At 38.2% G+C, this 24,044-nt stretch overlaps 1 protein-coding gene across 1 annotated transcript in view; it reads right to left on the bottom strand.

The window, feature by feature from the left end:
• The window catches only part of MSH4 (mutS homolog 4), a 93,860-nt gene that overhangs the window by 45,196 nt on the left and 24,620 nt on the right, over positions 1–24,044 (bottom strand). Inside the window, exon 8 of the mRNA XM_030326872.1 lies at positions 17,265–17,332. Within this exon, the coding sequence (XP_030182732.1) occupies positions 17,265–17,332 (68 nt within the window). The remainder of the gene's footprint in view (positions 1–17,264; positions 17,333–24,044) is intronic.

The following is a 24,044-nucleotide window of genomic DNA, read 5'->3' as shown; positions in this document are numbered from 1 at the left end:
TAAAAATTAGAAAAGGATATGAATAAACATTTCTCCAAGGAAGATATGCAAATGGCCAATAAGCACATGAAAAGAGGCTCGACATCATTAATCATCAGGGAAATGCAAATAAAAAACACTAGATATTACTTCACACCCACAAGGATGGCTACAATCAAAAAGTCAGGTAATAACAAGTGTTGCCAAGGATGTGGAGACATCAGAACCTCGTAGACTCACTGGTGGGAATGCAAAATCATACAGTAATTTTGGAAAACAGTCTGGCAGTTCCTTAAACAGAGTTATCATATGACCCAGCAATTCTACCCCTAGGTATATATCCAAGATAAATGAAAACTTATATGCACACAAAACTTGTACATAAATATTCATAATATATTCATAATAATCAAAAGTGGAAACTCAAATGAATAGACATTTGATGAATAGACAAATGAAATGTGCCATATCTATACAATGGAATATTATTTGTCAATAAAAATAATCAAGTACTGATATATGCTACAGTATGAATTAACCTGAAAACACCATGCTAGGTAAAAAAAAAAGCCAGTCACAAAAGACTACACATTGTAGGATTCCATTTATATGAAATGTCCAGAATCGCCAAATCCATAGAGACAGATAGTAGACTAGTAAAAGTCAGGAACTGGGGGGTTGGAGGAAAAGGTTGGGGGGAATGGGAAGTGATTGCTAATGGGTACAGGGTTGCTTTATAGGGTGATGAACATGTTCTAAAATTGACTGTAGTGATTGTGGTACAACTGTGTGAACATACTAAAAATGACTGAATTTTAAACTTTAAATGGGTGAAGTATATGCTTTGAGAATTTTATCTTAATAAAGTTATGTTTTAAAAAATAATGAACCACAGGATATATGTACAAGTAAAATGGATGACAACAGCCCAATGGGAAGGAAAGGGAAGGGAATTGCAGCACACTACTGTAAAATTCTTTTCTTTTTATTTCAGCTTTATTGAGGAATAATTAATAAATAAAATTGTAAAATATTTAAAGTGTACATTGTGGTTATTTGATACTCATATACATTGCAAAGATTCCCCCCAATTAATTAACTAACATATCCATCTCCTCAATATTTTTTTGGTGAGAACTTTGAAGTTCTACGCTCTTAGCAAATATCAATTATACAAGACAGTGTTACCAACTATAGACACCATGCTTAATATTAGATCCTCAAACCTCATTCATGTTATAGTTGAAAGTCTGTACCATTTACCAACTTCTCCCTATTTCCCCCCACACTCCAGTCCCTGGCAACCACTCTTCTATCCTCTGTTTCTAGGAGTTTGGTCTTTTTGTGTGTGTGTATGTGCATTATACATGTATGCATGTACCCACGTATGCAGATATGTATATATGTATTCATATTTCACATGTAACTGACACAATGCATTTAAATTTCACATATAACTAATACTATGTAGTATATATCTCTTTCTGGCTTATTTCACTTAGCATAATGTCCTCAAAGTCAATTCATGTTGTTGCAAGCGGCAAGATTTCCTTCTTTTTCGTGGCTACATAATATTCTACTGCCTGTATGTGTGTGTGCACGTGTTGCATTTTCTCTATCCATTCATGTGTCAGTGAACACTTAGGTTGTTTCTGTATCTTGACGATTGTGAATAATGTTGCAATGATCTCTTTGAGATCTTTTTTTCATTTTCTCTAGATATATACTTAAAAGTGGGATTGCTGGATCATATGGTAATGCTATTTTTAACTTTCTGAAGAACTTCCATATTGTTTTCCACATAGGCTGTACCAATTTACATTCCCACCAACAGTGCACAAGGTTTCCCTTTTCTCTGCATCCTCATCATCATTTGTTACCTCTTGTTTTTTGTTTTTTGGGTTTTTTTGATGACAGCCATTCTAACAGGTGAATATCCCACTATTGTGTTAATTTGCATTTTCCTGATGATTATTGATGTTGAGCACCTTTTCTTTAGGAAATTTTTTTTAATGTTTATTTATTTTTGAGAGAGAGACAGAGTGCAAGTGGGAAAGGGGCAGAGAGAGAAGGAGACACAGCAGCCGAAGCAGGTTCCAGACTCTGAGCTGTCAGCACAGAACCCGATGCAGGGCTTGAACCCACAAACTGTATGACCTGAGCCAAAGTTATATGTTTATCTGACTGTACCACCCAGGTGCCCCAACCACCTTTTCATATATCTGTTGGCTATTTGTATGTCTGCTTTGGAAGAATACCTATTTAGTTCTGCCCATTTTAAAATCAGATTGTTTTCTTGCTATTGAGTTGTAGGAGTTTTTTACACATTTTGAATAATATCTCATCAGATATGGCTTGCAAATATGTTCTCCAATTCTGTAGGTGCCGTTTCATTTTGTTGATCATTTCTTTTGCTGTGAAAAGATTTTTAGTTTGTTTGTTTTTGCTTTTGTTGCCAATACTGTATGGTTCTTACCATATGTGAGGTGATGTTACATTATTTGAAGTTGACTGAATTTAGCTAAAGATGTGTAAGTCCTAAAGCAACCCATGAAATATAAAAATAATGAGTTCTATATAATCAATCAACAAAGGACATAAAATGGGGTCATAAAAAATACTCAATCCAGAAGAAGGCAGAAAAAAGGAAAAAGGGAACAGATGAGATAAATAGAAAAAGAAGTACCATCATGGCAGATTTACTCAAAACATATCAATAATCTCACTAAGCATAAATGGAATAAACCCCAATTAAAAATAATATATTCTCTGTATACAAAAAGCAAGACCCAAATATATACTGTCTACAAGAAATCCACTTTAAATATAAAGACACAAATAAGTTAAAAGCATAAGAATGGTAAAAGCTATACCATGTTAACATGTGAAAAGAAAGCTGGAGGGGTGCCTGGGTGGCTCGGTCAGGTCAGTCGAGCTTCCAACTCTTGATTTCAGCTCAGATCATCCTAGAGTCATGGGATCGAACCTTGTGCTAGGCTCAGCACTGAGCATGAAACCTGCTTGAGATTCCCTCTCTCCCTCTGCCCCTCTCCCCTGCATGGTCTCTCTCTAAAAATAAAATAAAATTAAGTTAAATTAAAATTAAAATTAAATTAAAAGCTGGAGTGGATATATTAATATTAAACACAGTAGGTTTCAGAGCAAAAACATATTATGAAGGAAAAAGAGGGTTATTTTATAATGATAAAGCAGTCAACTCATCAAGAAGACATAGCAAGAGAAGGGAGGATGAACTAAGCTGGCATCATAGCAGGAGGACCCTAGGCTTGCTTTGTCCCTCAAACACAGCTACTTAACTATCAAATCATTCTGAATCCTCAAGAAATTGATCTGAGGTATGATAGAACATACTGCACAACTAGAGGGAGAGAAGAGGCCACACTGAGGAAGGTAGGAAGTGTGGAGCCGTAGTTTTGGGGAAAAATGGACCACAGGGGGCTGCGGAGGGGAGGGAGCCCCTGTCACAGAAAAAGGTGAGAGACAGTGGAATGCACAGGGATAAACACAAGAACATTTCCCCAAAACCACTGGCTGGGAAAACAAGAGGGGCTAAATTTTGTGAGTTTTTACAACCAGTGGGGCTCAAAGACTGGAGTTTTAGAGGTCCCCAGGCTTGCCTGGGACAGAGACCTGAGGAAGCTGCTCTACTCCTGGAGAAGAGGCAGGCAAACAACCCTGGGGCAGACTGCATGATCCGAGGAATGCCTAAGGGGAGAGACTGTTTCTCCTTTTTGGCGACCATCTATGAGAGGCAGCATTGCTTCTCTAGGGACAAAAGAACCAGCAGGTGTCATTTCCCTCCTCCAACCTTCAGCATAGGTGCAGAGGAACCAGCTGAGGGTGAGTATGCTGGATACCAGTTTTTCACTGAACTTTACTCCAAAATCCATGCTCCTGTGCTCTGGTGCAACTGCCATTCTGAGTCAAACCTGCATCAGTCCCAACAGGGGAAGACCCTTTCCCAGAGAATAAGTGCAGATCCCTGCCACACCAGGTCCCTAAAGTTTGGAATTTTAAAAGTCAGCAGGCCTGGCTAGGGTAGAGGCCAAAGTATTCTATGCTGCTACAGGCAGGTAAGCAACCCAGACAGAGTGCGAAATTAGTGATCTGAAAAATGTCTGTGATGCACCATGGGAAATTATTCACTCCTCTGAAAGTGCTTCCATGAGAGCAGCAAGCACAGACTCTCCTCTCCAGGGACAAAGAACCTGGTTGATGCCATTTCCCTCCTCTACCCCTCAGCATAAACCAACTTCAATAAATAGCAAAGGACCAACACTGCCTGCCTAACCTGCTAACACTAAGTCCTACCCCTCTGCACTCTGCTGGGACTGTTTTTCTTCAGCAAGAGTGACTACCGACCAGTACAGCAGGCCTCTCCCCCATAAGACCAGCACAAACGCCCCCCATACACCATGTCTACTGACATAAGAGTCCTGCAAAGCTTCAGTTCTAGTGAAAAGAGCATTAGGTCTCTTTTAGCAAGTATACTAGAGCACAACTAGTTAAAACTCACCAGACTCTGCCCAAGGTCCAAACACTCCCAACTGCAAGCAAGGAGAAACTGAAGACAACCAACCTAAGGCACAGAGCAGCCAAAACACATCACCAAAGTGCATGTACCACACACCAGAGACACTTCCTGAAGCACCAGGCCCTGGATATTATATGACCTCTTCTTCACATCCTTCCTCTCAGGAACAGGAAACATAACAGGTTTTCCTAACACCCAGAAGACAGAGGCCTAGATAAAATGCCAAGACAGAGGAATTCATCCCAAAATAAAGAATAAGAACAGGTCATGGCCAGGGATCAAATTGAAACAGATACAACTAACATGCCTGATCAAGAATTTAAAGCAACAATCATAAGGCTACTACATGGGCTCAAAAAAAGCATGGAAGACATTAGGGAGACCCTTACCACAGAGACAAAAGATCTAAAAAAAAAAAAAAATCAGGCCAAAATTAAAAATATAATAACCAAGATCTGAAACCAACTGAATGTAATGAGCACCAGAATACAAGAAGCAGGGGAATATATAAGTGATAGAGAAGATAGAATTCTGGAAAATAATGAAGCTGAACAAAAGAGAGAAAGAAAAATTTGGGGTCACAAAAGTAGACATAGGGAACCCAGTTACTCCATCAAACATAATAACATTTGTATCACAGGAGCCCCACAAGAAGAGAGAGGGAAGGGAACAGAAGGTACATTTGAGGAAATTCTAGCTGAAAATTTCCCTAATCTGAGGAAGGAAACAGATATCCAAATCCAGGAGGTACAGAGAACTCCCATCAAAATCAACAAAACAGGCCAACACCAAGGCATACTGTAGTCAAATTTGCAAAATATAAAGAAAATATCCTAAAAACACAAAGACAAAAGAACTTATAAGGGAAGACAAATAAGTTTAGCAGAAGATCTCTCCACGGAAACCTGGCAAGTCAGAATACAGTGACATGATACGTTCAGTGTGCTGAATGGGAAAAATCTGCAGTCAAGAATACTTTTTCCAGCAAGGCTGTCATTCAGAATAAAAGGAGAGATAAAGAGTTTCCCAAACAAAAACTAAAGGAGTTCATGACCACTACACCAGATTTGTTAGAAATATTAAAGGGGACCCCTTGAGTGGGAAACAAAGACCAAAAGCAACAAAAACTAGAATGGAACAGAGAAAATCTCCAGAAACAACAACAAAACAAGTAATACAATGGCACTAAACTCATATCTATCAATAATCACTCTGAATATAAATGGACTAAACACTCCAGTCAAAAGACAAAAGGATGTCAAATGGTTAAAATAAACAAGACCCATCTATATATTGCCAACAAGAGACCCATTTTAGACCTAAAGACACCACCAGATTAAAAGTGAGGGGATGAAGAATCATCTATCATGCTAATGGATGTCAAAAGAAAGCCAGAGTATTGAGGCATCTGGGTGGCACAGTCAGTTAAGCATCCAACTTTGAGTCAGGTCACAATCTCATGGTACATGATTTCAAGCCCCACATCGGGCTCTGCACTGATAGTGCAGAGCCTGCTTGGGATTCTCCCTCTCTCTCTCTCTGCCCCTCCTCAAAACAAATAAATAAAAGCTTAAAAAAAAAAAAGAGAAATCCAGAGTATCAATAGCTCTATCGGACAAACTAGATTTTACACCAAAGACTGTAACAAGAAATGAAGAAGGACACTAGATCATAATAAAAGGGAGTATCCAACAAGAAAATCTAACAACTGTAAATATTTATGTCCCCAACTTCAAAACACCCAAATATATAAAACAGTAACAAACATAAAGGAAATCATTGATAATAATATAATAATAGTAGGTGACTTTCATATCCCACTTACATCAATTGACAGGTCATCTAAGCAAAAAGTCAACAAGGAAGCAATGGCTTTGAATGACACACTAGACCAGGTGGGACGTAAGAGATATACTCAGAACATTTTATCCTAAAGCAGCAAAATATACATTCTTTTCAAGTGCACATGGGATTCTATAGATAATATACTAGGTCACAAATCAGGCTTCAACAAGTACAAAAAAGACTGAGATCATAAACGTATTTCTTCTAACCAAAATGCTATGAAACCCGAAGTCAACCATAAGAAAACATTTGGAAAGACCCACAAATAACATGGAGGTTAAAGAACATCCTACTCAAGAATGAATGGGTCAACCAGGAAATTAAAGAAGAAATAAAAAATGAAATGAAATGAAAACACAAAACCTTTGGGGTGCAGAAAAAGTGGTCATAAGAGAGAAGTATATAGCAACATAGGTCTACCTCAAGAAGCAAGAAAAATCTCAAACAATCTAACTGTACACCTAAAGAAGCTAGAAAAAGAACAAATGAGGTCTAAAGCCAACAGAAAAAGGGAAATAATAAAGATTAGAGTAGAAATAAATGATACAACAACAACAACAACACAGAACAGATCAATGAGATCAGGAGCTTGTTCTTTGAAAAAAATTAATAAAATTAATAATCCCCTAGCCAGATTTATCAAAGAAAGAGAAATAGAGAGAGAGAGAGAGAGAGAGAGAGAGAGAGGACTCAAATACATAAAATCACAAATGAGAGAGGAGAAATAACAACGAAAAATTATATGCCACCAAACCAGACAATCTGGAAGAAATGGATAAATTCCTAGAAATGTATAAACAACCAAAACTGAAACAGATAAGAAATAGAAAACTTGAACAGATTGATAACCAGCCAAGACATCGAATCAGTAATCAAAAATCTCACAACAAACAAAAGTCTAGGGCCAGATATCTTCACAGGGGAGTTCTACCAAACATTTAAAGAAGAGTTAACACCTATTCGCTCACGCTATTCAAAAAAATAAAAATGGAAGGAAAACTTCCAAATTCATTCTATGAAGACAGCATTACTGTGATTCTAAAACCAAAGACCCCAATTAAAAACAAAACAAAACAAAACAAAACATTACAGGCCAATATCCCTGATGAACATGGATGCAAAAATTCTCAACACAATACTAGCAAATAAAATCCAACAGTACATTAAAAGAATAATTCACCATGATCAAGTGGTATTTATTCCGGGGTTGCAAGGGTAGTTCAATATTCACAAATCAATGCGATACACCACATTAATTAAACAAAAGATAAGAGCATATGATCCTCTCAATAGATGCAGAAGAAGCATTTGACAAAGTACAACATCCATTCATGATAATTACCCTCAACAGAGTAGGGAGAGAGGGAACATACCTCAACATAATAAAGTTCATGTATGAAAAACCCACAGCTAATATCATCCTCACTGGGCAAAAGCTGAGATCCTTTCCTCAACATTCAGGAACAAGACAGGGATGTCCACTCTCAGCACTATTATCTAACATAGTACTGGAAGTCCTAGCCTCAGCAATCAGACAACACAAAGAAATAAAAGGCATCCAGATCAGCAAGGAAGAAGTCAAACCTTCACTATTTGCAGATGAAATGATACTTGATATAGAAAACCCAAAAGACTCCACCAAAAAACTGCTAGAACTGATACACGAATTCAGTAAAGTCACAGGATACAAAATCAATGTACAGAAGTCTGTTGCATTTCTATCGGCCAATAATGAAGCAGCAGAAAGATAAATCAAGGAATCAATACCATTTACCATTGCACCAAAAACCATAAGATACCTAGCAATAAACCCAACCAAAGAGGTAAACTATCTGTATGCTGAAAACTATAGAAAGCTTATGAAAGAAACTGAAGAGGACACAAAGAAAAGGAAAAACATTCCAGGCTCACGAATTAGAAGAACCAAATATTGTTAAGATGTCTACATTACCCAAATCAATCTACACATTTAATTCAACCTCTATCAAAACGCCACAATGCTATGAAACTTGAAATCAACCACAGGAAAAAGTCTGGAAAACCTCCAAAATCATGGAGGTTAAAGAACACCCTACTAAAGAATGAATGGGTCAACCAGGCAATTAGAGAAAAAATTTAAAAATGTATGGAAAAAAAAGTGAAAATGAAAATACAACAATCCAAACGCTTCGGGATGCAGCAAAGGCAGTCCTGAGAGGAAAACACATTGCAATCCAGGCCTATCTCAAGAAACAAGAAAAATCCCAAATACAAAATCTAACAGCACACCTAAAGGAAATAGAAGCAGAAGAGCAAAGATACCCCAAACCCAGCATAAGAAGAGAAATAATAAAGATCAGAGCAGAAATAAACAATATAAAATCTAAAAAAACTGTAGAGCAGATCAATGAAACCAAAAGTTGGTTTTTTGAAAAAATAAACAAAATTGATAAACCTTTAGCCAGGCTTCTCAAAAAGAAAAGGGAGATGACCCACATAGATAAAATCATGAATGAAAATGGAATTATTACAACCAATCCCTCAGAAATACAAGCAATTATCAGGGAATATTATGAAAAATTATTTGCCAACAAACTGGACAACCTGGAAGAAATAGACAAATTCCTAAGCACCCACACACTCCCAAAACTCAAACAGGAATAAGTAGAAAACTTGAACAGACCCATAACCAGCAAAGAAATTGAATCAGTTATCCAAAATCTCCCAAGAAATAAGAGTCCAGGACCAGATGGCTTCCCTGGGGAATTTTACCAGACATTTAAAGCAGAGATAATACCTATCCTTCTCAAGCTATTCCAAAAAATAGAAAGGGAAGAAAAACTTCCAGACTCATTCTATGAAGCCAGTATTACCTTGATTCCTAAACCAGACAGAGACCCAGCAAAAAAAGAGAACTACAGGCCAATATCCCTGATGAATATGGATGCAAAAATTCACAACAAGATACTAGCAAATTGAATTCAACAGCATATAAAAAGAATTATTCACCATGAGCAAGTGGGATTCATTCCTGGGCGGCAGGGCTGGTTCAACATTCGCAAATCAATCAATGTGATACATCACATTAATAAAAGAAAAGAACTATATGATCCTGTCAATTGATGCAGAAAAAGAATTTGACAAAATTCAGCATCCTTTCTTTTTTTTTTTGTTTTAATTTTTTTCAACATTTATTTATTTTTGGGACAGAGAGAGACAGAGCATGAATGGGGGAGGGGCAGAGAGAGAGGGAGACACAGAATCGGAAACAGGCTCCAGGCTCTGAGCCATCAGCCCGGAGCCTGACGCGGGGCTCGAACTCCCGGACCGCGAGATCGTGACCTGGCTGAAGTCGGACGCTTAACCGACTGCGCCACCCAGGCGCCCCTCAGCATCCTTTCTTAATAAAAACCCTCGAGAAAGTCAGGACAGAAGGAACATACTTAAACATCATAAAAGCCATTTATGAAAAGCCCACAGCTAATATCATCCTCAATGGGAAAAACTAAGAGCTTTCCCCTGAGATCAGTAACAAGACATCAGGAACAAGGATGTCCACTCTCACCACTGTTGTTTAACACAGGGTTGGAAGTGCTAGCATCAGCAATCAGACAACAAAAGGAAATCAAAGTCATCAAAATTGGCAAAGATGAGGGGCGCCTGGGTGGCGCAGTCGGTTAAGCATCCGACTTCAGCCAGGTCACGATCTCACGGTCCGTGAGTTCGAGCCCCACGTCAGGCTCTGGGCTGATGGCTCGGAGCCTGGAGCCTGTTTCCGATTCTGTGTCTCCCTCTCTCTCTGCCCCTCCCCCGTTCATGCTCTGTCTCTCTCTGTCCCAAAAATAAATAAAAAACATTGAAAAAAATTTTTTTTTAAAAAATTGGCAAAGATGAAGTCAAGCTTTCACTTTTTGCAGATGACATGATATTATATATGGAAAACCCAACAGACTCCACCAAAAGTCTGCTAGAACTGATACATGACACAAAATCAATGTACAGAAGTCAGTTGCATTCTTATACACTAACAATGAAGCAACACAAAGACAAATAAAGAAACTGATCCCATTCACAACTGCACCAAGAATCATAAAATACCTAGGAATAAACCAAACCAAAGATGTAAAAGATCTGTATGCTGAAAACTATAGAAACCTTATGAAGGAAATTGAAAAAGACATAAAGAAATGGAAAAACATTCTGTGCTCATGGATTGAAAGAATAAATATTGTTAAAATGTCAATACTACCCAAAGCTATCTACACATTCAATGCAATCCCAATCAAAATTGCACCAGCATTCTTCTCGAAGCTAGAACAAGCAATCCTCAAATTTGTATGGAATCACAAAAGACCCCGACTAGCCAAAGTAATTTTGAAGAAGACCAAAGCGGGAGGCATCACAATCCCAGACTTTAGCCTCTACTACAAAGCTGTAATCATCAAGACAGCATGGTACTGGCACAAAAACAGACACATAGACCAATGGAATAGAATAGAAACCCCAGAATTAGACCCACAAATGTATGGCCAACTCATCTTTGACAAAGCAGGAAAGAATATTCAAAGAAAAAAAGACAGTCTCTTTAACAAATGGTGCTGGGAGAACTGGACAGCAACATGCATAACGATGAAACTAGACCACTTTCTGACACCATACACAAAAATAAACTCAAAATGGATAGAGGACCTGAATGTGAGACACGAAACCATCAAAACCCTAGAGGAGAAAGCAGGAAAAAACCTCTCTGACCTCAGGTGCAGCAATTTCTTACTTGACGTATCTCCAAAGGCAAGGGAATTAAAAGCAAAAATGAACTATTGGGACCTCATGAAGATAAAAAGCTTCTGCACTGCAAAGGAAACAACCAACAAAACTAAAAGGCAACCAACGGAATGGGAAAAGATATTTGCAAATGACATATTGGACAAAGGGCTAGTATCCAAAATCTATAAAGAGCTCACCAAACTCCACACCCGAGAAACAAATAATCCAGTGAAGAAATGGGCAGAAGACACGAATAGACACTTCTCTAAAGAAGACATCCAGATGGCCAACAGGCACATGAAAAGATGCTCAACATCGCTCCTCATCAGGGAAATACAAATCAAAACCACATTCAGATATCACCTCACGCCAGTCAGAGTGGCTAAAATGAACAAAACAGGAGACTATAGATGCTGGAGAGGATGTGGAGAAACGGGAACCTTCTTGCACTGTTGGTGGGAATACAAACTGGTGCAGCCGCTCTGGAAAACAGCGTGGAGGTTCCTCAAAAAATTAAAAATAGACCTACCCTATGACCCAGCAATAGCACTGCTAGGAATTGACCCAAGGGATACAGGAGTGCTGATACATAGGGACACTTGTACCCCAATGTTTATAGCAGCACTTTCAACAATAGCCAAATTATGGAAAGAGCCTAAATGTCCATCAACGGATGAATGGATAAAGAAATTGTGGTTTATATACACAATGGAATACTATGTGGCAATGAGAAAGAATGAAATGTGGCCTTTTGTAGCAACGTGGATGGAACTGGAGAGTGTTATGCTAAGTGAAATAAGTCATACAGAGAAAGAGAGATACCATATGTTTTCACTCCTATGTGGATCCTGAGAAACTTAACAGAAGACCATGGGGGAGGGGAAGGAAAAAAAAAAGGTTAGAAAGGGAGAGAGCCAAAATAAGAGACTCTTAAAAACTGAGAACCAACTGAAGGTTGATGGGGGGGTGGGAGGGAGGGGAGGGTAGATGAGGGGTATTGAGGAGGGCACCTGTTGGGATAGGCACTGGGTGTTGTATGGAAACCAATTTGACAATAAATTTCATATTAAAAAATAAAAATAAAAATACCACCACCATTTTTCACAGAGCTAGAACAATCCTAAAATTTGTATGGAACCACAAAAGACTCCAAACAGCAAAGCATTCTTGAAAACGAAAGGCAAAGCTGGAGACATCACAATTCTGGACTTCAAATTATATTACAAAGCTGTAGTGATCAAGACAGTCTGGTACTGACACAAAAACAGATACACAGATCAATGGAACAGCATATAAAATGCAGAAATGAACCCACAACTGTAACAAAGCAGGAAAGAATATCCAATGAAAAAGACATTATCTGCAACAAATGGTGTTGGGAAAACTGGACAGTGACGCGGAGAAAAATGAAACTGAAAACTGGACCACTTTCTTACATCATACACAGAAATAAACTCAAAATAGCTGAAAGACCTAAATCCTAGAGAAGAACACAGCAGCAACCTCTTTGACCTTGGCCACAGCAACTTCTTACTAGATATGTCTCCTGAGGCAAGGGAAACAAAAGCAAACATGAACTTTTGGGACTTGATCTAGATAAAAAGCTTCTGCACAAAGAAGGAAACAATCAACAAAACTTAAAGGCAACTGATGGAATGGGAGAAGATATTTGTGAATGACATATCAGATAAAGGGTTAGTATCTAAAACATATAAAGAATTTATAAAACTCAACACTCAAAAACCAAATAATATAATGGGCAGAAAGACATGAATAGACATTCTTCCAAAGAAGCCATCCAGATGGCTAACAGACACATGAAAAGATGCTCAACATCACTCATCATCAGGGAAATACAAATCAAAACTACAATTAGATATCATCTCACACCTGTCAGAATGGCTAAAATAAAAAACACAGGAAACAACAAGTGTTGACAAGAATGTGGGCAGAGAAAGGGGAGCCCTCTTACACTGTTGGTGGGACTGAAACAAGTGCAACCACTCTGGAAAATAGTATGGAGGTTCCTCAAAAAGTTAAAAACAGAACTACCTTATGACCCAGCAATTGCACTACTAGGTATTTACCCAAAGGATACGAAAATACTGATTCAAAGTGATGCATGTACATCAATGTTTATAGCAGCATTATTAATAGCCAAATTATGGAAAGAGCCCATATGTCCATTAACTGATGAATAAAGAAGATGTACATATATACACTGGAATACTACTCAGCCATCAAAAGGAATGAAATCTTGCCATTTTTCAATGATGTGGATTGAGCTAGAGAGTATTATGCTAAGTGAGATCAGTCCAAGAAAGACAAATACCACATGACTTCACACATGTGGAATTTAAGAAACAAAACAGATGAACATAGGGGGAAAAAATGAGAGAGAGGCAAACATAAAACAGACTCTTCGGGAGCGTGGGTGGTTCACTTGGTTAAGCACCCAACTCTTGATTTTGGCTCAGGTCATGATCTCACGGTTGTGAGATCAAGCCCCACAAGATTCTCCCCCTTCCTCTCCCTCTGCCCCTCCCCTGCTGGTATGCACACTCTCTTTCTCCCTCAAAAAAGAAAAACAAATAAATAAATAAACCAGACTTGTAACTATAAAGAACTGAGGATTACTGGAGGGGAGATGGGCAGGGGTATGGGTTTACATTGGTGATAGGTATTAAGGGGGACACTTGTGATGAGAATGGGTGTTGCATGTAAGTGATAAATCACTAAATTCTACACCTGGCACTAATAGTATATTGTATGTTAACTAAAATTGAAATAAAAACTTGAAAAAGAAAAAAAATGAGGGAGAAGGAAATGATTTTGAACTTTATATATGCAAATTAATAGTATATACAAAATGTCCACTGTATAAAAAAGAAAAGAGCTTCAGAGAAATAGACAAATCTACAATTATAGTTGGAGATATCAGCATCTGTTTCTTAATAATTGATACAATAAATAGATCCCCCAAAACAATAAAGATATAGATATAGACACTATCAATCAACCTGAATGGACATTCATGGAAAATTCAATTCCACAACAGCAAAATACACATTGTTTTCAAACATACATGGAACATTTACAAGAAAGATCATATTCTGGGCCATAAAAATGAGTCAATAAAGCTAAAAGGATCCATATTAGACAATATGTGTCCTTGATCACTATGAAATTAGAGATCTCTACAGAAAGATATCTAGAAAGTTTCCAAATACTGGAAACTAAATAACAAAAAATAGCCCATATGTCAAAGAATAAATTAAAAAGGAAATCAGAAAGTAGTTTTAACATTTTTGATTGGAAAAGGAAACACAACATATCAAAAATTGTGAAATATAGCTAAAGCATTACTCAGAGGGAAATTTATAGCACTACAATGACTATATTAAAAAAAAAAAGTCTCAAATGAATGATCTCAGCTTCTCTCCTCACAACCTGAAAAAAGAGAAAACTAAGTACAGAGTAATCAGAAGAAGGAAAAAGGGAGAGGAAGAAGGAGAGGGAGAGGAAAACCAAGAAACAGACTTCAACTACAGAGAACAAACTGATGGTTACCAGAAGGAAGATGGGTAGTGAGTGGGTTGGGTTAAATGGGTAATGGATATAAAGGAGTGCACTTGTTGTGATGAGCACTGGATGGTGTGTGTGCAAGTGTTGAATCACTAAATTCCACACCCAAAATTAATGTTACACTGTATGTTAACTGGAATTGAAATTAAAAACTTGTAAGGGAAAAAATAACAAATAAATAAATATTCAATAAAAAAAAAGACTGATAAAAGTAGAAATCCATGAAATGGAGAACATGAAAAAGAAATCAATTAAATCAAACAATGGTTTCTTGAGAAGACCAATAAATTTGATAACCTCTAGTCAGAATGACTAACAAAAAAGAGAGAGGCACTTAGGTTGCTCAGTTGGTTAAGCAACCAACTCTTGATTTTGACTCAAGTCATGATCTCACAGTTCATGAGATCCAGCTCCTTCTTGGGCTCTGCACTGACAGTGTGAAACCTATTCGGGATTCTCTCTTGCCCTCTCTCTGCTCCTCCCCTGCTTGCATGCATGTGCATACTTGGTTGCTCTTACTCTCTCTCTCAAAATAAATAAACTTTAAAAAACCAAGGAAAAAGAGAATATTTAATTACCAACATCAAGAATAAGTGAGGGGGAGCACCTGGGTGGTTCAGTTGGTTGAGCCTCATACTACTGATTTCGGCTCAGGTTGTGATCTCACAGTTCATGAAATCTGGCCCCTCCTTGGCCTCTGCACCAACAGCGAGGAACCTGCTTAGAATTCTCTCTCACCCTCTCTCTCTGCCCTCCTCTGCTCACCTGCACGCGTGCTCTCTCTCTCAAAATAAATAAACTTCAAAAAATAAAGAGTAAGAGAGGTATATCATGCAAACTTTAGAAATATAAAAAGGACAGGGGCGCCTGGGTGGCTCAGTCGGTTAAGGCGTCCGACTTCAGCTCAGGTCACGATCTCGCAGTCTGTGAGTTCGAGCCCCGCGTCGGGTTCTGGGCTGATGGCTCAGAGCCTGGAGCCTGCTTCCGATTCTGTGTCTCCCTCTCTCTCTGCCCCTCCCCCGTTCATACTCTGTCTCTCTCTGTCTCAAAAATAAATAAACGTTAAAAAAAAATTAAAAAAAAAAGAAATATAAAAAGGACAGTAAGGAGGTTATTGAACAGCGTAATGAGGGTTATGAAGTAAGGAGGTTATGTACAAGTAAGGAGGTTATGTACAAGGAGGTTATGTACAAGGTTATGTACAAGTAAGGAGGTTATGAACAACGTTAATGCCAATACATTCAACAAGTTGGGTGAAATGACAAATTATTTGAAAGACACAATCTACCAAAGCTCATACAAGAAACAGGTAACCTGAATAGCACCATATCTATTTAAGAAGTTGACTTTATAGTCAAAAACCTTCCTAGAAAAAAAAAAGTCCAGGTTCTAGTGGCTTCATTTGTGATCTCTACCAAACATTTAAGATAGAAATAATACCAGTTCTACACAAACTGTACCAGAAAGTTAAAGAGGAGGGAAAGCTTCCAAACTCCTGTTATGAATGTAACTAATTTGGTTTCAGACATCAGTTGTTTTAGGTTACTTCCCAGTTGTATATATTAAATTATAAGGTATTTCAACTATTTAAGGAAACTTCTTATTCTGTGCCTGGCCAACAGCCAAAACATTTCCATCCATCAGATAATGTTTTTATTATAAATGAACCTAAAGAGGTTATCTCTACAATATGGAAAGACTCCTGAAACATAGATTAATTAGATTTCAGTGGATTTGCAAATTAATCAATTTTAAATCAAACCCTACTGATGTACAAGATTCTTTTCTTTTTAAAGCATATGAGCAAAAATATGCATGTATTTCATTAAAGTAAATATTTTTCTGTTCACTTTAACAGAAGAATAAAAACCATATATGATTTTCCTTACAGGATGTGCCTATAAGCACTAAGTATTTAAATCTGAAAAATATTCAAAGACGTTTCATCTTAAAGTTTAAGCGTATTTGAAGGCTAATCAAACTTCACATAATGTTCACTTTTAAGAAGCACCTATCTCTTTGGATCTAATATAAATTTTATCTAATTATTTATTAAATATTATAATCTAATTTTTAAAAAATTATATATAAAACTAATACTTAATGAAAATATGCCAATTCTCCAACTAAGAATCTTAATTTTACTATAACATAGAAAATTAAGAAAAAAATGTTTCCTTTAAAAAGGCATAAACATGCTCCAGATATTAATAATGAAGTACTTTTCCAAAACTTTTTTTTAAAGTTGGTTTATTTATTTTGAGAGAGAGAAGGGGAGTAAGTGGGAGAGGGGCAGGGAGAGAGGTAGAGAGAGAATTCCAAGCACACTCCATGTTCAGCACAGAGCTAGACCCAGGGCTCAATCTCACAACAGAGAAAACACGCTACAATATCACAACCTAAGCCAATATCAAAGAGTCAGATACTTACCCACTGAGCCACCCAGGTGCCCTCCAAAACATTTTGATACTTTTTTATTATTATATCACATTAAGACAAGTTATATCACATAAAATATAGTAACATAATATATAATATATACATAGATACATACCGTGTCTTGCTTTGGAATCTGGACTAAAACAGAAAGAAGCTGCTCTGTATCAAGAAATCTTGATATAACTGAAACAAGAAACATGTGCATTTAAACTTTGTGTTACGCAAATTTTTGACTGTGCAGGGAGTCAGTGCCCCTAACCCCCATGTTATTCAAGGGCCAACTGTATATCTATGTCTGTCTATATCCATAACTATATCTATATCTATATGTGTCTGTCTATCTATCTATCTATCTATCTATCTATCTATCTATCTATCGCATGTTCTTTATCCAACATCCGTTGACACTTAGGTTGTTTCCATATCTTGGTATTATAAATAAAATTGTAATCAACAATGACAAAAAAATTCTAAAAAAACTTTGTGTTACAGTTCAAAATATAAAGCATTTATATAAAGTATTATCCTCAAATAATAAAACAGAACAGTTCTATCTACATACATTATGTGTTTTAATTGTCTTTACCTATCTTACATGTCAGGAATAAAACAATAAATTCTAATGATCTTTTCTTAATTTTATTAGTTATAATCCGTCTTCAAATCTGACACTATTGATTACCCTTTCCTTCTAAAAACTACACTTCTCTGGCTTTTAGATGCTAATTATAAATTTCTTTTCACCTTTTTGATCTCTAACTTTTCTTCCTGATACTTAAGATTAGTTTGTTTAAAAACTCAGTTCAACCACTAACCATGTCACCTAACAGAATTTACCTACCTTCTCTGAACTTTGGTTGTTCTTATTTTTAAAATGTGGATTGTAACATCTACCTCCTATGGTTGTTGTGAGGATTAAAGGAGATAATATGTGTAAAGTTCCTTGCACATACCCGAGCTCAAAACTGTTCTTTTGCTTTTTTCAACTCACTTTCCAGCTTAAAATATTCTATAAAAGTAACTGTATGATAACTGTAATCTATCCCTTTTAAATATCTCCAGTTTTTTTTAAACCTTTCCATTTAACATACAGACTTTTTAATGAACTCATTTCCTCATACTTAAAATACAGTGAACTATAGTAACTCTTTCTTAATAACTCATGATTATTATCATCACTGAAACATATGACCTCAGAGCTTTTGTGTAGACTTCTTATTGATACTTTCACAAAGTGGCTCCAACCTGTTACACTTAAAGAAAACAAAAAGACAAAAACTGTACATTGCTTTCTTCCTGTTCAAGTTGTCAGGTATCTTGTGATAGTTTTCAATTGCCTACCTCTAGAACTCTGACCCTTTCGAATCTGCTGCTTCTAATTACTTATGTTAAAACTATGTTTAAGAAGTAAGAGTAAATAGACTGAGCATGCTACTGTTATTACTGTTCAATAAAACATAATACTATTATGACATTTTACATGTGATTCCACTAATCAGACTCTTAAACCCTCATATGGATTGGCCTTATTCTTTTTTAGTCTTTTCTTCTTCCCTTCCCTAAATCTACCATAACAACCAGGCTAATATTTCTAAAATAAAGGTTTGGTCACATTACTCTCCTGGTTCAGAATCATCAGCTCCCTACTACTTGCAGGAAAAAAAAAAAAAAAACAAATTTCTTAGCATTACATAAAAGCCCTTCAAAAGCTAGCCCCAATCCTCATTTCCTGCTATTCCTCAAGGCTTCAAATTCTAAGTAACCACCGGCCATGCCTTAAACACATCAAACTCTTTCATATCAACTGCAAATATAACTGCAGAAGCTTATGGTAACTCTATCTTCCCCCAGTTCCTAGAAAAGCAAGTGTACCCTAGAAAGTAATGACCGCTCAAGATCACAGCCAATAGCAGATATTTACCTCCGCCACTACATCCACAAAAACATTTTTGTCGCCCTATGTGCATCAGCATACCTTGCACAGGTATGTTTCCTTTGTCTTAATTACCATTTCTAGGCCTCTCTTGTTGTCAAAATCCTACCCATTCCTTTAATATAGAACTGAAGTATTATCTTTGGATCCTGGATTCTGTCTTTATCCCAGCTCACTCTTCTGTGTTCCCATAAAATAATACTCAATTATTATTGCATTGATTGCATTGTATCAATTATTTATTTAGAATTCTCCTCCTCTAACAGGAGTATAAGATCCTTGAGGACAGAAACTTATAGCTTAATCCTCCACGTTTTTATCCCTAATACCTATAAAATGCCTAAATAAAGTAAGTACTAGGTCATTGTTGTTTTAATGAGATTCAGATTCTCCTATTTTAATAAAGTATAAAAACTACCCTCCCGGGGCACCTGGGTGGCTCAGTCAGTTAAGTATCTGACTTCGGCTCAGGTCACGATCTCCTGGTTGGTGAGTCTGAGCTCCATTTTGGGCTGTGTGCTGACAACTCAGAGACTGAAGCCTGCTCTGGATTGTGTGTCTCCCTCTCTCTGCCCCTCCCCACTCACACTCTGTCTCTTTCTCTCAAAAATAAACAAAAACAAACAAACAAACCTACCCTCCCACTTTGCTCTGTCTCTGTTCTTGCTCCCATACTTTATTGTATGTTAAGATAAATTATAAACTGTCAAGATATAGAAAACATAGAAGTGTTTTACATATGTAGATGCAAATTTTAAAACTTTCAGGTATAAGAAATTATAAAGCTTAGGGCCCTTAGGTGGTTCAGTCAGTTAAGCATCTGACTCTTGATTTTGGCTCAGGTCATGATCTCAGTTTGTGAGTTCAAGCGTTGCATCAGGCTCTGTGCTGACAGTGCAGAGTCTGCTTGGGATTCTCTCTCCCTCTCTCTCTCTCTCTGCCCCTTCCTGCTTGAGCTCTTTCTCTCTCAAAATAAATAAATAAACAAACATTTAAAAAGTTTTTTAGAGGCTCTCTCGAGGGGAAGATGGCGGCGTAGGAGGACGCTGGGCTCACCGCGTGTCCTGCTGATCACTTAGATTCCACCTACACCTGCCTAAATAACCCAGAAAACCGCCAGAGGATTAGCAGAACGGAGTCGCCAGACCCAAGCGCAGACAAGAGGCCCACGGAAGAGGGTAGGAAGGGCGGCGAGGCGGTGCGTGCTCCACGGACTGGCGGGAGGGAGCCGGGGCGGAGAGGCGGCTCGCCGGCCAAGCAGAGTCCCTGAGTCTGGCTTGCAAAAGCGGAGGGGCCTGACGGACTGTGTTCCGACAGCAAGCGTGACTTAGCGTCTGGGAGGTCATAAGTTAACAGCTCTGCTCGGAAAGCGGGAAGGCTGGAGGACAAAGGGAGGGAGAGCTGCGGAGCCCCCCGGACGACAGAGCTCAGTTTGGTGGGGAACAAAGGCGCTCACCAGCGCCATCTCCCCTGCCCATCCCCCAGCCAAAATCCCAAAGGGAACCGGTTCCTGCCAGGGAAATTGCTCGCTCTGCGCAAACACCCAACTCTGTGCTTCTGCGGAGCCAAACCTCTGGCAGCGGATCTGACTCCCTCCGGCTGCCACAGGGCCCCTCCTGAAGTGGATCACCTAAGGAGAAGCAAGCTAATCCTGCCCCCCCTGCGGCCGTGCACCTTGCCTACCCACCCCAGCTAATACGCCAGATCCCCAGCATCACAAGCCTGGCAGTGTGCAAGTAGCCCAGACGGGCCATGCCACCCCACAGTGAATCCCATCCCTAGGAGAGGGGAAGAGAAGGCACACACCAGTCTAACTGTGGCCCCAGCGGTGGGCTGGGGGCAGACATCAGGACTGACTGCGGCCCCGCCCACCAACTCCAGTTATACACCACAGCACAGGGGAAGTGCCCTGCAGGTCCTCACCACACCAGGGACTATCCAAAATGACCAAGCGGAAGAATTCCCCTCAGAAGAATCTCCAGGAAATAACAACAGCTAATGAGCTGATCAAAAAGGATTTAAATAATATAACAGAAAGTGAATTTAGAATAATAGTCATAAAATTAATCGCTGGGCTGGAAAACAGTATACAGGACAGCAGAGAATCTCTTGCTACAGAGATCAAGGGACTAAGGAACAGTCACGAGGAGCTCAAAAACGCTTTAAATGAAATGCAAAACAAAATGCAAACCACCACGGCTCGGATGGAAGAGGCAGAGGAGAGAATAAGTGAACTAGAAGATAAAGTTATGGAAAAAGAGGAAGCTGAGAAAAAGAGAGATAAAAAAATCCAGGAGTATGAGGGGAAAATTAGAGAACTAAGTGATACACTAAAAAGAAATAATATACGCATAATTGGTATCCCAGAGGAGGAAGAGAGAGGGAAAGGTGCTGAAGGGGTACTTGAAGAAATCATAGCTGAGAACTTCCCTGAACTGGGGAAGGAAAAAGGCATTGAAATCCAAGAGGCACAGAGAACTCCCTTCAGACGTAACTTGAATCGATCTTCTGCACGACATATCATAGTGACACTGGCAAAATACAAGGATAAAGAGAAAATTCTGAAAGCAGCAGGGGTAAACGTGCCCTCACATATAAAGGGAGACCTATAAGACTCGTGACTGATCTCTCTTTTGAAACTTGGCAGGCCAGAAAGAATTGGCACGAGATTTTCAGTGTGCTAGACAGAAAAAATATGCAGCCGAGAATCCTTTATCCAGCAAGTCTGTCATTTAGAATAGAAGGAGAGATAAAGGTCTTCCCAAACAAACAAAAACTGAAGGAATTTGTCACCACTAAACCAGCCCTACAAGAGATCCTAAGGGGGACCCTGTGAGACAAAGTACCAGAGACATCACTACAAGCATAAAACATACAGACATCACAATGACTCTAAACCCGTATCTTTCTATAATAACACTGAATGTAAATGGATTAAATGCGCCAACCAAAAGACATAGGGTATCAGAATGGATAAAAAAACAAGACCCATCTATTTGCTGTCTACAAGAGACTCATTTTAGACCTGAGGACACCTTTAGATTCAGAGTGAGGGGATGGGGAACTATTTATCATGCTACTGGAAGCCAAAAGAAAGCTGGAGTAGCCATACTTATATCAGACAAACTAGACTTTAAATTAAAGGCTGTAACAAGAGATGAAGAAGGACATTATATAATAGTTACAGGGTCTATCCATCAGGAAGAGCTAACAATTATAAATGTCTATGCACCGAATACCGGAGCCCCCAAATATATAAAACAATTACTCATAAACATAAGCAACCTTATTGATAAGAATGTGGTAACTGCTGGGGACTTTAACACCCCACTTACAGAAATGGATAGATCATCTAGACACACGGTCAATAAAGAAACAAGGGCCCTGAATGAGACATTGGATCAGATGGACTTGACAGATATATTTAGAACTCTGCATCCCAAAGCAATAGAATATACCTTCTTCTCGAGTGCACATGGAACATTCTCCAAGATAGATCATATACTGGGTCACAAAACAGCCCTTCATAAGTTTACAAGAATTGAAATTATACCATGCATACTTTCAGACCACAATGCTATGAAGCTTGAAATCAACCACAGGAAAAAGTCTGGAAAACCTCCAAAAGCATGGAGGTTAAAGAACACCCTACTAACGAATGAGTGGGTCAACCAGGCAATTAGAGAAGAAATCAAAAAATATATGGAAACAAACGAAAATGAAAATACAACAATCCAAACGCTTTGGGACGCAGCAAAGGCAGTCCTGAGAGGAAAATACATTGCAATCCAGGCCTATCTCAAGAAACAAGAAAAATCCCAAATACAAAATCTAACAGCACACCTAAAGGAAATAGAAGCAGAACAGCAAAGGCAGCCTAAACCCAGCAGAAGAAGAGAAATAATAAAGATCAGAGCAGAAATAAACAATATAGAATCTAAAAAAACTGTAGAGCAGATCAACGAAACCAAGAGTTGGTTTTTTGAAAAAATAAACAAAATTGACAAACCTCTAGCCAGGCTTCTCAAAAAGAAAAGGGAGATGACCCAAATAGATAAAATCATGAATGAAAATGGAATTATTACAACCAATCCCTCAGAGATACAAACAATTATCAGGGAATACTATGAAAAATTATATGCCAACAAATTGGACAACCTGGAAGAAATGGACACATTCCTGAACACCCACACTCTTCCAAAACTCAATCAGGAGGAAATAGAAAGCTTGAACAGACCCATAACCAGCGAAGAAATTGAATCGGTTATCAAAAATCTCCCAACAAATAAGAGTCCAGGACCAGATGGCTTCCCAGGGGAGTTCTACCAGACGTTTAAAGCAGAGATAATACCTATCCTTCTCAAGCTATTCCAAGAAATAGAAAGGGAAGGAAAACTTCCAGACTCATTCTATGAAGCCAGTATTACTTTGATTCCTAAACCAGACAGAGACCCAGTAAAAAAAGAGAACTACAGGCCAATATCCCTGATGAATATGGATGCAAAAATTCTCAATAAGATACTAGCAAATCGAATTAAATGGCATATAAAAAGAATTATTCACCATGATCAAGTGGGATTCATTCCTGGGATGCAGGGCTGGTTCAACATTCGCAAATCAATCAACGTGATACATCACATTAACAAAAAAAAAAGAGAAGAACCATATGATCCTGTCAATCGATGCAGAAAAGGCCTTTGACAAAATCCAGCACCCTTTCTTAATAAAAACCCTTGAGAAAGTCGGGATAGAAGGAACAAACTTAAAGATCATAGAAGCCATTTATGAAAAGCCCACAGCTAACATCATCCTCAATGGGGAAAAACTGAGAGCTTTTTCCCTGAGATCAGGAACACGACAGGGATGCCCACTCTCACCGCTGTTGTTTAACATAGTGCTGGAAGTTCTAGCATCAGCAATCAGACAACAAAAGGAAATCAAAGGCATCAAAATTGGCAAAGA

Source organism: Lynx canadensis, chromosome C1 (assembly GCF_007474595.2).
Source record: "Lynx canadensis isolate LIC74 chromosome C1, mLynCan4.pri.v2, whole genome shotgun sequence".
In the NCBI taxonomy this organism is placed as follows: Eukaryota; Metazoa; Chordata; class Mammalia; order Carnivora; family Felidae; genus Lynx; species Lynx canadensis.
The sequence above is the reverse complement of the archived record's forward strand: the minus strand, read 5'-3'. Positions and strand labels throughout refer to the sequence as shown.